Source organism: Schistocerca nitens, chromosome 3 (genome assembly GCF_023898315.1).
Source record: "Schistocerca nitens isolate TAMUIC-IGC-003100 chromosome 3, iqSchNite1.1, whole genome shotgun sequence".
In the NCBI taxonomy this organism is placed as follows: Eukaryota; Metazoa; Arthropoda; class Insecta; order Orthoptera; family Acrididae; genus Schistocerca; species Schistocerca nitens.
Window position 1 is genome coordinate 212938835 of NC_064616.1, and position 12815 is coordinate 212951649.

The window sequence follows — 12815 nt, forward strand, 5'->3', positions numbered from 1 at the left end:
GATAAATTTACTGTAAATGGGAACATAATTCTTTTTAAAATTTTACATTCCTTTTTTTAAATGTAGAAAATTTCTCCTTAATCTGTTCTAGTTAACGAAATTAACAGTTCCCAGAGTTAACGTGGGAAAAAATAGATGAAAGAAATTTTGTGACAGAACTGAATGCAATGTTATTTTTTGTCAGCAAATTTATGTTTGAGCTGTATTGAAAATCTGGCAATATTGCATGTCTTTGATCCCATTGTAGTGACAATCCTTTGTAGTAGTAGTAGTAGTAGTAGTAGTAGTTCGTAAATAATGTAATGCCACACTGTTTACACATATCTCACTATCAGTCACTGCACACACTGTACACAAGTTGTTTCCTCTCTCTCTCTCTCTCTCTCTGGTGGTCTCTGGGCCACTTTCTGTACCGCAACTTCCCATGTGCTATCCTGAAAAACTGAGTCAGCATCCCTCTATAATGAGTGAGATGTTGAGCTCAGAAAGATGAAGAGGTGTTGGTATTGGGCTATGTATAGCTTGGAGGTAAGTTTTTCTAGAAAAGGAAAAAAGAAGGGAAAAAACATAGTGTGGAGGTGTTTGTATAACATATTTTTTTACCAAACCCCTCCTCTGTTTTATCTAAGTAATCCCTCAATGTATAAAATGTATTGCATAACAGGTACTTTTTAGCTGCCTTTTTAAGTAAGTGTATTTTTGCAATTTCTTTAATGTCTTTTGGTAATTTATTGTACTAAGTTGAGCCTAGCTCTTGTTCCATGGTCATGGACAGAGCTGTTTTTGCAGTAATTACCAATGTTATTTTTGATGTGTACAACTAACTGGTAAATGTGCTCACACAGAGCAGTTAAACTCCCCAGTGTTTTGAACAGATCTTTACAATGAGCTCTACTTCTATTTTTGGTTATTATTCTTATTGATCTTTTCTGGAGTTTGAAAATGTTGTTCACATTTTGTGCATTTGTTCCCCAAAAAAGAATGCCATAGCTAAGAACTGAGTGTACTTACGAATAGTATGTAACTAAAAGACACTGCATGTTACACACTGATGATAGGATTCTAAGGGCATAACATGCAGATGACATTCTGTTTGCAAGTACCTTTGTGTGTTCACACCACTTCAACTGAGAATCAGTATTCATTCCTAGAAATTTTACATTTGTTATACAGTCTATAGAAGTCCCATCTACATTTAATTTAACATTGCCATTTTCCCTCTCCAAACTGAAATTCATGGCATTAATTTTCTTTATGTTCAATGTCACTTTATTACTTATTGACCTATCGTAAACTTCCTTGAGAGTTTAATTTGCTTTGTCTGCAAGGAGTTCTCTTGTTTTCTCAGTGAGTATAATACAGAGTGTCTCAAAAAGAATGACCTGATTTTAAATAAAATTATTTATTAGGAAGAAGGGCTTAACACCAACAAATTCCACACTAAATTACTCAGAGAAGACAGAAGTATATAAAAATCCACCATAAATGTTCAATATGTCCTCCATTGGCTGCACAGACGACATCTAGCTGATAGCCAAATTCATCCCAAACTGAGCGTAAGGTACCTTCTGTCACTGAAGTTACAGCAGCTGATATTCTGGTTTTCAGTTCATCAATGTCACGAGGTAAGGGAGGAACGTAAACACATTGTGTAACATATCCCCATGGGAAGAATTCAAATGGTGTTAAGTCAGGGGACCTAGGAGGCCAAGAGTGTAAAGCCTGGTCTCGCGGTCCTGTATGCCCTATCCAACGTTGAGGCACGTTGGCATTGAGGAAACTGCGCACATTGTTGTGCCAGTGCGGTGGTGCTCCATCTTGCTGATAGATGTAATTGTCAGAGTCAAGTTGTGGGAATAACAAGTTCCATAGCATTTCAAGATATGATTGTCCTGTTACAGTTTCTCCCTCAAAAAAGTAGGGTCCATAAACCTTGCTTTGTGAAACAGCACAAAAAACATTCACTTTTGGTGAATCACGTTCGAGTTCAATTGTTTCATGAGGATTTTCGAGGCCCCATATACGCACATTATGACGGTGAACCTTACCACTATTATGGAAAGTTGCCTCATCGCTGAATATCAACAGTGACACATAAAAGTGTCATCTTCCATGTCCTCTATAATAGCATTGCTAAAGTCTACTCACTTCACTTTGTCAGTATCTTGAAGAGCTTGTACCAGTTGTAATCGGTATGGTTTGAGGGCTAAACGACACTGTAACACACGCCACACTGTCATGCACGGTAACGCAAGTTCTTGGCTAGCATGACGCGTAGACTTGCGGGGGATCCGCTCAAATGCTCATCGGATTTGTTCCACTGTTTGTTCAGGAACGCTTGCCGGCCAGGACTTTTGCCTCTACAGAGGCACCTTGTTTCTTCAGACTCTTTATACCACCGTCAAATGTTCTTTGGTGATGGTGGTTTAGAATGAATATGAAACACCCGCTGAACTGTGATCACTGATTGAGCATAACTAAATTCAATAACACAATATGCCTTTTGTTGTGCGGATGCCATATTGCGCGAGACTGGCTGCACGCTCCAGGTCAGCGCTCGTAGTGACACCTAGCGGATTTTTTCTGAAACTCAGATCATGCTGATTACATCTAGCCCTGATTCAGTTATCTAGTGACATTTGTCTCAATATTATTACAAGTTAAAATCGGGTCATTCTTTTTGGGACACCCTGTGTTGCTGTCATCAGCGAAGAGAATTTTTTCACTTTGAGTAACACTACTGATAAAGTCATTGATGTATATCAGGAATAGTATTGGTTCTGATATGCTACCTGGTGGAACCCATCTATTAATGTATTTTGGTTCTGATAAGTGTTTTACTAAATTTTTAGATCTATTTGAAGTATCTCTACTCTTTGTACCCTATCTACTAGGTATGATCGAAACCAATCATTAGCTACCCCTCTTATTCCTAATGATTCTAATTTATTTAATAGAATCTTGTAGTTGACTGTATCAAAGGCCTTAGAAAGATCCAAAAATATGTTTGTAACTCACCCATCTTTGTCAAGAGCATCAGGTACAACTTTTGTGAATTCTATTATGGCTGACTCCATATTTTTGCCTCTTTGGGAACCAAACTGTGATTCGCTTGAAAGATTGTATTTATTCAGGTAATTCATTAATCTGCCTTTCATAATTGCTTCTATTATTTTTGAGAACGGTAAAAATGTAAATGTTGTGTGATTAGGGCGTCCTGTCAGGTAGACTGTTCGCCGGGTGCAGGTCTTTCGATTTGACGTCACTTTGGTGACTTGTGCAGTAACAGCAGGGAAATGGGCCAGTAATTTTCTATGTCTTCTGAATTTCCTTTCTTAAGCAAAGGTACAACTCTTGCCTGTTTTAACTGCCCTAGAAATGTCCCTGATGTGAAGGATTCATTTATTATCTTAGTTAAAGGGCCTTGTATAATCTCCATGCATTGTTTCAGTGCAAAAGTGAAAATGGTAAACTGAAAATAGAATAGATTACGAAGTCTTTTGCTGTTATGTTTTAGTTTAGTTTTTTTATTGATTGCTTAATGAAGTAGGATCTGTTTATTCTATCTCGTGAGATTTTTTTTCTTTTTTAAAAGCCAAAAAACACTTATCAGCTACTGAAGCATCTGTATCTTAGGATCAGTTTATTCTATTTCTTGAGATTTTTTTTTTTTTAAAGCCAAAAAACACTTATCAGCTACTGAAGCATATTGGTGGAATAAGAAAGTGAAATATGGCAAAATAGTGAAATATAGATAAATGATCGCTTTTAGATTCACATTCAATTATTTTAATGATAGCGCTTATTAGAACACAGAACTGCTTTATTATCTATGCCTCGAAGTGAAGACATTACTATCTATGACTAAGGAATGACGTCATTGTTCAAAGCCGACGGGTTGTATCCCCTGCTTCACTAGACCCCACACATTGGTACTTCATCTGAGCCTACTGGCTTTTTTATTTTTTGAACAGTTTTATTGACTTCATTCTCTGTGGTTGGAAGTAATATCATTGTATTTAGTGCAACATTATTTACAGCTGTTATATTTTATTATTATTATTATTATTATTATTATTATTATTATTATTATTCTGGATTTACAATGTGAGTACATTTTTCCAGCACCTATTCTAGATTACAGTAAGTCACTAATTATTGTTCTCCACTCTTCTCTATTTGTCCACAAATCTTCAGGAATGTTGTTCTTCCTCATTGCTGACTGAACTCCCTGTATCCATGTATCAGGTGGTCGTCCCCTTTTTCTTCTTCCAATTGGTACCCAGTCGATTATGCATTTTGGTAGCCTTTCCTGTTCCATTCGTCTGATGTGTCCATACCATTTAAGTTGTTTGTGCTAGATGAAATCAATAATTGAATTTTTACATTTCATCTTGTCTCTGATTACTTCATTTCTTATTCTTTCTTGTCTTGATATTCTTGCTGAACGTCTCCAGAAATCAATTTCTGTGGCTAATAATTTTGATTTCAGTTGTCATTTTGTTGTCCACACTTCTGAACCATATGTAATAATGCTCCTAACTATTGTTTTAAAAATCCTTATTTTGTTATCAGTTGTTATGTGTTTGTCCCAGAGAATTCCATTCAATAAAGAGATTGTCGTCTTTCCAGAATTTATTCTTGATCTAATTTCTTTGTGCTGTTTCCCATCATTTGTAATTTTCACACCTAAATATTTATATTCCTCAGTAGCTGTTATTGTTCCCATCCCTTCTTCTAATATTAAGTCTCCATTCACTCCACCAATTACCATGTACTTTGTTTTATTCATGTTTACATTTAGACCTGATTTTTTATATTCTTGAATCAATTTTCTGGTCATATACTCTATGTCCTCATAGTCTTGGGCTATAATCAGTTGGTCATCTGCAAATTGTAACGAGTATATTGTTCTATGATTTATTGGTATTCCCATAGCGTGACATTTTTTCTTCCAATTCTGTAAAGTTACTTCTGTATATATTTTATACAATGTAGGTGAGATGCTACATCCTTGACGTAATCCTTTTGTGACTTGGAATCCATGTGATAGATATTTACCAATTTTTATTTTTGAAATAGAATTTTATATAAATTTTGAATTGCTTTAATTATTCTTGGATTTGTTCCTATTGATATTAAAGCTTTCCATAAACTGGATAAAGGCACACTATCATAGGCTTTTTCTATATCTATGAATACTAAATGTATAGGTTGTGTCCAAACCATTTTTTTTCAATAATTTGTTGTAGGCAAAAGATATGATCAATTGTTGATCTTCCAGCTCTAAAACCTGCTTGTTCTTCAGCCTCCTTTTCTTTGTATTCTTGTTCTAACAAATATTTAATAATTCTTCCATATAATCTACTGAAGGTATTGGTCACTGTTATTCCCCTATAATTTTTACACTCATCTTTCGCTCCTTTTTTATGTATCACTGAAATATATCCTACTTTCAAAACATTTGGGACATCTTCCCCATTTAAACATCTTTCGAAAAGGTTTCTTAACAATTCCATTAATTTCTTTGTTCCTAATTTTAATAATTCTGCAGGAATACCTCCAATGCCTGTAGCCCTTCCATTCTTTAAAGATTTTATTGCAGTTTTTACTGTCTCTATTTCCAAACGGATGTAATTCTCTGCTTGTAGATCTATCATTTCATTATATTCAGGGTTTCCCAAGTATTCTTCCCTGTTTTCTGTTAATAAACTTTTAAAATATTTTTCCCAAGAGTCATGAGTAATATATTTAATATGTGTTGTTTCTTTGGAATTCCTTCTTAAATTTTTTATAGTTTTCCATGCTTCTGTGTTTCTTTTACCACCAATATAGGATTCAATTTTTTGACATGACTGTTCCCAAACTTTGTTTTTTGCTTCTGCAACCTTTTTCCGGATTTTCGCTTGTTGTGCATTAAGCTGTTATATTTGTTTTGGGAAATGTTTCCTGTAACTTCCCTTCAATACTTGAAAATTGCTCGTTTACATAGTTTGCTAAGTGTTGTGGATCATTTATTACCTTATTCCCCTCCCTTATCAGTATGTTATGCTGCATTTGTTTGCCTCTCCCCATTTCCTTTTTATAACATCCCAGACTGCTTTGCTTTTATTCTCTGCATTATATATTACTTTGTCATTAAATGACTTTTTTGCAGCAATCGGCACCTTGCTATAGATCTTTTTGTATCTATGATAGAAATTTAAGAATTCTGGATCACTGTGTCTCTCTTTCATGGAAATGAGGTATTTAAGTGTTTGGGAGGACTTCTTAATACCTGCTGTTATCCATCTGTTTTTGTGAGATGTTGATACAGACATGCATACTTTTGGAAATGCCTTTTCAACGTTCAATTTAAATAACATGGAGATTTTTGTACATTCATGCATGACAATTAGCTTTTGAGGGCTACAATGGATTTAACGTGGGTACATTCGGAGAGTTGTGCTCATTTCTATTACGTTTGCTAATTCCCCTGCTGGGAAGATTACTGTTATTTCCCAGGGATGCTAAGTGTATTAGAGATGAAAATCCCTTGAAAGATGCTTTAATAGCCTCTTACACACACTATTTTCAAATACTATTTAGAATACTGACTGCATGGTTTTGCAGTGTAATTCCCTGCAGTTTTCTATCAAATCTGGCATTTCAAGCATCAGCATTTAGCCAGACAACACTATTTTAATGTCCAAAAGATGTCTGCTATTATTTTCCACACACTTGATATCATATGAAACTTGTGTTTGTTCACAATTTTGTACATTTCTGTTTGACACAATACATTTTCGACTGTATTTTTGTGATGTACGCAAAGCTCATCAGCTGTGTGCACCGCCTTGTCCGTAACACAAAAACTCATTTGCCAGAATCCTGTATCAGCAACTTTTTCACCTTCATGTCATATATTTGTGGATGTAGAAGAGTAACATGCCAGTTGTAGTTAGCTCTATTTATTTATTTATTTGAAAAACTGTCGGATGGATGACAAATATCTTTGCTTAAACTTGTATAACAATTCACCATTGAACAATGATATGACTTGTTGTTTCCTTGCCTTCATTTCAGACATGTAAGGTTTGCTCTAAATTTCATGTAAACTACATTTAATTTAATAATTTTGCTGATATGGGAAGTAGCAATAACAATAAAAACATTTGTTTCAGGGCAGCTGCTATGCGTTGTAGAGAAAAAAGAAAATCGTGGATAAAAGACCTGGAGAAAAGGGCAGATATTTTGCAAACTTCTAATGACCAACTACAAGCAGAGGTCAAAAGTCTTAGAGCAGAATTGGCTACCCTCAAGGCGTTGCTTTTGCAACATAAGAACTGTTCTGTTTCAGTTGCCATGATGCAGAGTAAGTGCTTTGTAAATATTGTGAATAAATGTTGAATATGTAAAATCATATTTGTTTGTTAAAAATTGCTGTTGTTAAATTGCTGAAAAATTTCAGAAAGCGTAGGTCCATTGAAACCACCTCAAACATTTGTAAAAGAAGCTCAAGATGTGTGTATGAAAATAGTATCAATACAGGTGAATCATTAGTTAATTGCATTTGATTAGAACTATTGACAATAAAATGACAAGTGTTGTGTTTAAGAAAATATGTTTTCTTAACAGAATGCTGTTAAATTGTACTTCCAAAATTACACTATTTATAATACAAATTTAAGAATAGCTGTGCACAATTCAAAATATTGTTTGTTGAAAAGTAAATATTAAATCGTTTCTTAGATATGACATTCCCTTTGTAAAAATAGTGGACAATCTATAAAAAAATTACTGGGTGTAAGATAAGATGACCATGTATATAAGATGAACCCACTCCCCCCCCCCCCCCTGCCTTTAAAAAAAAAAAAAAAGGGAGGCTCCTCGGAAACATTTTATTTTTAAGTTATTCTGACCAATCAAAATTACAATCTGCTTTATTGATATAAAGTATCTTCCTAAAAAGTTAACACTATACCTGTTCTAAATTATGCCATTTATTGATTGTCTACATTCTGATAGTAAAAGGAGAAATAAAATAAAGAAAAAGAAATGATTTCCCTCAATTTTTTTCACTTCTGTAGTATCAATATTTTATTTTCAATCATCATCTTCCTCGCTGGTATCACTACCTCCATTTTTAAGCCTACTGGCATTTTCTCCTGCGAGGCATTCCATGGCGCACAGATGTAGTCTACATATAGGTTAAGAAAAATACCCATTTTTATTTAAATACATTGACCCTTTTTGAAAATTGGCAATGTGAAATTATCAAAAATCACTATAGCAACTCTCCTAATTAAGCTAAAATGATGGGAGGGTTGTCATTTGACAACATTTTCCATGAGCTTTCATATGATGTACCTATGCCCTAGACAAGTATGATCCAAGTAACGTCTTAAGGGATGGGAAAGACTCTCCATGGTTTAATAGCCATGTTAGAAAACTGCTATATAAACAAAGAGAACTCCATCTCAGATTCAAGAGAAGTAAAAATGTAGTCGACAAACAGAAGCTGAACAAAGCAAAAATGAGTGGAAGGAGGGCAATGAGAGAATCATTCAATGACTTTAAAAGTAAAACTTTGTCAACTGATCTAAGTAAAAACCCTAAGAGGTTTTGGTCATATGTGAAATTGGTAAGTGGGTCAGAATCATGTATTCATTCACTCAGTGACCATACTTTCACAGAAAAGGAAGATAAGAGAGAGAGGGCCAAAATACTGAATTTGTTCTTCAAAAATTGTTTCACTGCGGAAGGTCGTAACGCAGTCCCTCATTTCAGCCTTCATATGAATGTCTAAATGGCAGATATTGAGATAACTGATTGCAGAATAGAAAAACAGCTACAGTTGCTTAGTTGTGGAAAGGTGTGAGGATCAGATGAGATAAGTATAAGATTCCACAATGATTATGTGAAAGAACTTGCTCCCCTTCAAGCAGTAATTTGTCCCATTTTTAAGAAAGGCTGTAGGACAGATGCACACAATTATAGACCTATATCATTGACATCACTGTGTTGTAGAATTGTGGAATGTGTTTTATGCTCAAGAATTGTGACATTCTTGGGGAAGGAAAATCTCTATAAAAATCAACATTGAGTGCGCAAACAAAGATCCTGCGCAACTCCGCTCGCTCTGTTCCTCCATGAGATCCACATCCCCCTAGACTATGGCGTGTTCCTTGACTTCAGGAAGGCATTTGACACTGTCCTGCACTGCCGTTTAGTAAAAAAAAAAAAAAAAAAAAAAAAAAAGGAGCTTATTGGGTATCAGAGACGATTTGTGACCGGATTCTGGACTACCTTGCAGACAGAACTCAACACATTGCTCTTAACGGAACAAAATCGACAGATATAAAGGTAATTTCTGGAGTACCCCAAGGAAGTTTGTTAGGACCATTACTGTTTACAATGCATGTAAATGATCTAGAGAAGGAGTGGGATGCCCTCTAAGGCTATTCACAGATGATGCGGTTGTCTATGACAAAGTAGCAACGCCAGAAGATAGCAACAATTTGCAGGATTACCACCAGAGAATTGATTATTGGTGCAGTCTGTAGCAGTTGACCTTGAATGTCAATAAAAGTAACGTGTTGTACATACATAGTAAAAGAAATAGCTGTACTATTGATGATGAACTGCTGGAAACAGTATCTGCTGTAAAATATCTAGGAGTAACTATCTGAAGTGGAATGGCCATATAAAACAAATAGTGGGAAAAGCAGATGTCAGACTCAGATTGATAGGAAGAAGCTTAAGGAAATGTAACTCATCCACGAAAAAAGTGGCTTATAAGGTGCTTGTTTGACTGATTCTTGAGTATTGCTCATCCATCTGGGATCCCTACCAGATAGGACTGATTTTTTTGGGGGGGAGGGGGGGGGGATATCCGAGGAGGAGCCGTGTGGTTTGTCACAGGATCATGTAGTTGGCATGAGAGTGTAATGGAGATGCTCAACAAACTCCACTGGCAGATGTTACAAGTGAGACAGTGTGCATCATGGAGAGATTTACTATTGAAATTTCAAGAGAGCACTTTCCGGGAAGAGTTGGACGACTTATTAATAACTGTGAGGAAAAATTTGAGAAATAAGAGCCAATACAGAGGCTTATCAACAATCATTCTTCCCACGCACTGTTTGCGAGTGGAACAGGGTTGAAGGCTCAGTTAGTGACACAAAAAGTACCCTCTGCCACACACCATTAAGTGGCTTGTGGAGTATGACATAGATACATTACAATATGGATGTGAGATGAAAATTCATTTTCAAATTTAAATGAAAAAATTTTTAATTTATCAAAAGTGCATCTTCAAAAGTTTTCAAAAAATAACTTAAGATACTTTACATTATTGTTAACTACTTCCCTAAATATGAAAGTGGGACTGTCATGGGTTCACGCTTTACATAAAAGTTTAAAAAATACATGTCACTAAAAAAATGACATTTTTGTAAAATTTATAGATTTAAGCAAAACTGTACATCACTTTATTCTTAATATATCCATGTGCATGTTCAAATTTACTGTTAACACGGATATTTGAATTGACACTTCCAAAACCTCTTACAAACAGTATGTGTTCTAAGAATTTATATATTTTTAAACATTTCATTTGTTTTTGCAGTATCATCCCCAGAATCTTGTATGTTCTTCCTCCTGGTGTTACTGGGTTTACTTTGCAAAGAACATCATTTACAGATACCCATAGGATATCAGATATTGTAGGATAAACATAAGACAGTGATGGGCCACTTGCTTGAAGGAAAGTAGCTTTAACTTCATCAAGACTTTTGTGTTTTGTTAAAACATAAGCTAGCCATAATTTCTTGTCATAAATGGCAGTATTATTTCCATGAATATCTCTGTCAGTTTATCCAGAGATTTTTTGACTGTTTCAGCAGTAAATTCTTTTGTATCTGAAGAAGTATTTTGCAGTATTTTCGATGTACTTGATGCTATCAGTATAGAAGCATGTAACCTCTGTGTCCCTTTGATGGTAACAGATTGACTAAAGCACTCTTCTAGACGTCTTACAGTTTCAATGTACTCTTCTTGTGTTGAAAATTCAAGATGTACTGATGGAATGTTTTTAACTGCCCAATCAGAAAGTAGTTGTGGAGTAAGACTTTGGTATAATACAATGCCTGCAGACTTACTTTTGCTACTTATCTCTTAATAATGCCACCGACATGGTTGCAAGGTCCTTTCCCATGAGCAGAGGCAAGAAAAGTAAATGCTTTTCTGTTTCCATACTAAAATCATCTTTCTGGAAATATACACTAATTAGCCAGAACATTAGGACCACCTTCCTAACAATTGGTATGTCAGCCTTTGGCGAGGACAACAGCAGCAACATCCTGTGGCATGGAAGCAATAACGTCTTGGTATTTCACTGGAGGGAGTTGGCTGTAAATTCCGGGGAGGGGGCAATAATCTCTGATGCAGCGTTCAATCACATCCCAGATGTGTCGATTGGGTTCAGATCTGGCATGTTGGGGGGGGGGGGGGGGCTGTAAATCAACTGGAACTCAACACTGTGTTCCTTGAACCACTCCACCATACTTTTGGCCTTTTCACTTGGCACATTATCTTATTGAAAAATGCCACTACTGTCAGGAAACATGTTTGTCATTAAGGGGTATACGTGGTCTGCGACCAGCATACGATACTCCTTGTGCCTTGTACAAGCTCCACTGGACCCACAGATGTCCTTGTGAATGTTCCCCAGAGCATAATGGAGTCACCACCAGCTTGCCCCGTCCCACAGCACAGGTGTCAAGAGTTGTTCCCCTGGACGACGATGGATTCGCGCTCTACCATTAGCATGATGAAGAAGGTACTTCAGTACTTCAGTTGTAGTTGCTGATGTGGTGTTAACATTGGCACATGCGTGGGTCATTGGCTGTGGAAGCCCGTCATTAGGAGTGTTCAGACACATTTGTGCTCTGCCCAGCATTAAAGTCTGAAGTTAGATCTGCCACAGTTCGCTACAAGTCTGCCTAGCCTACTATGTTTGACGTATGTAATGAGGGGTGACTACCCAACCCCACATCTGGACATGATTTCACTTTGATTTCACCATGTGTTGAACACACTCACCACAGCACTCCTTAAAACACCTGACAAGACATACAGTTTCCAAAATGCTCGTGGTGAGCCAACATACTCACCACAGCACTCCTCAAAACACCTGACAAGCCATACAGTTTCCACAACGTTCGTGGTGAGCCTCTGGGTCATCTCAGTCTGCTCTCGGTCAAACGCAAATAGATCGCACGTCTTCCCCATTTTACACATGGACAGAAATGCTCACTGATACTACATGTACTGTGTGTGGGTCTGACTAGCAGTCATTCCTTGTGAGGTAATTCTACTATCAACTGGACGGGTTTATGTCGATAGTAGGTCAGTGGTCATAAAGTTCTGGCTGATCAGTGTAAGTTTACAATTTTTTTTTATCCTTGTACAGTGCTGCACTGCCATCCAAAAGTATATCAGTTTGAAATTTGGTTTTTAGAAATGGAATTAGCTTTTTTTTTTAAAACAGTAGACTGCCCTGGTCTTGTGTTCTTTAGAAAGAAAACCTGCGTCTGGCCATCGTGATTTAGGTTTTCCATGATTTCCCTAAATCACTTCAGGTAAAGTCCGGGATGGTCCGTTTGAAAGGGCACAGCCAACTTTCTTCCTCGTCCTTCCGTAATTCGATAGGACCGATGACGCTGTTTAGTCCCCTCCCCCAAATCAACCAAGCACCAACCCATAACACAGGGAATTGATGCTGGAGTGCACAGCACTTTTGCCAAACAGTGTTTGTAAGAGGGCATCTCTTC

The 12815-nt window shown here is 36.5% G+C and overlaps 1 protein-coding gene across 1 annotated transcript in view; it reads left to right on the top strand.

Annotated features, from left to right (window-relative positions):
- The window catches only part of LOC126248166 (cyclic AMP-dependent transcription factor ATF-2), a 209106-nt gene that overhangs the window by 178244 nt on the left and 18047 nt on the right, over positions 1 to 12815 (top strand). Inside the window, exon 10 of the mRNA XM_049948924.1 lies at positions 7164 to 7354. Coding sequence (XP_049804881.1) covers positions 7164 to 7354 — 191 coding nt within the window. The remainder of the gene's footprint in view (positions 1 to 7163; positions 7355 to 12815) is intronic.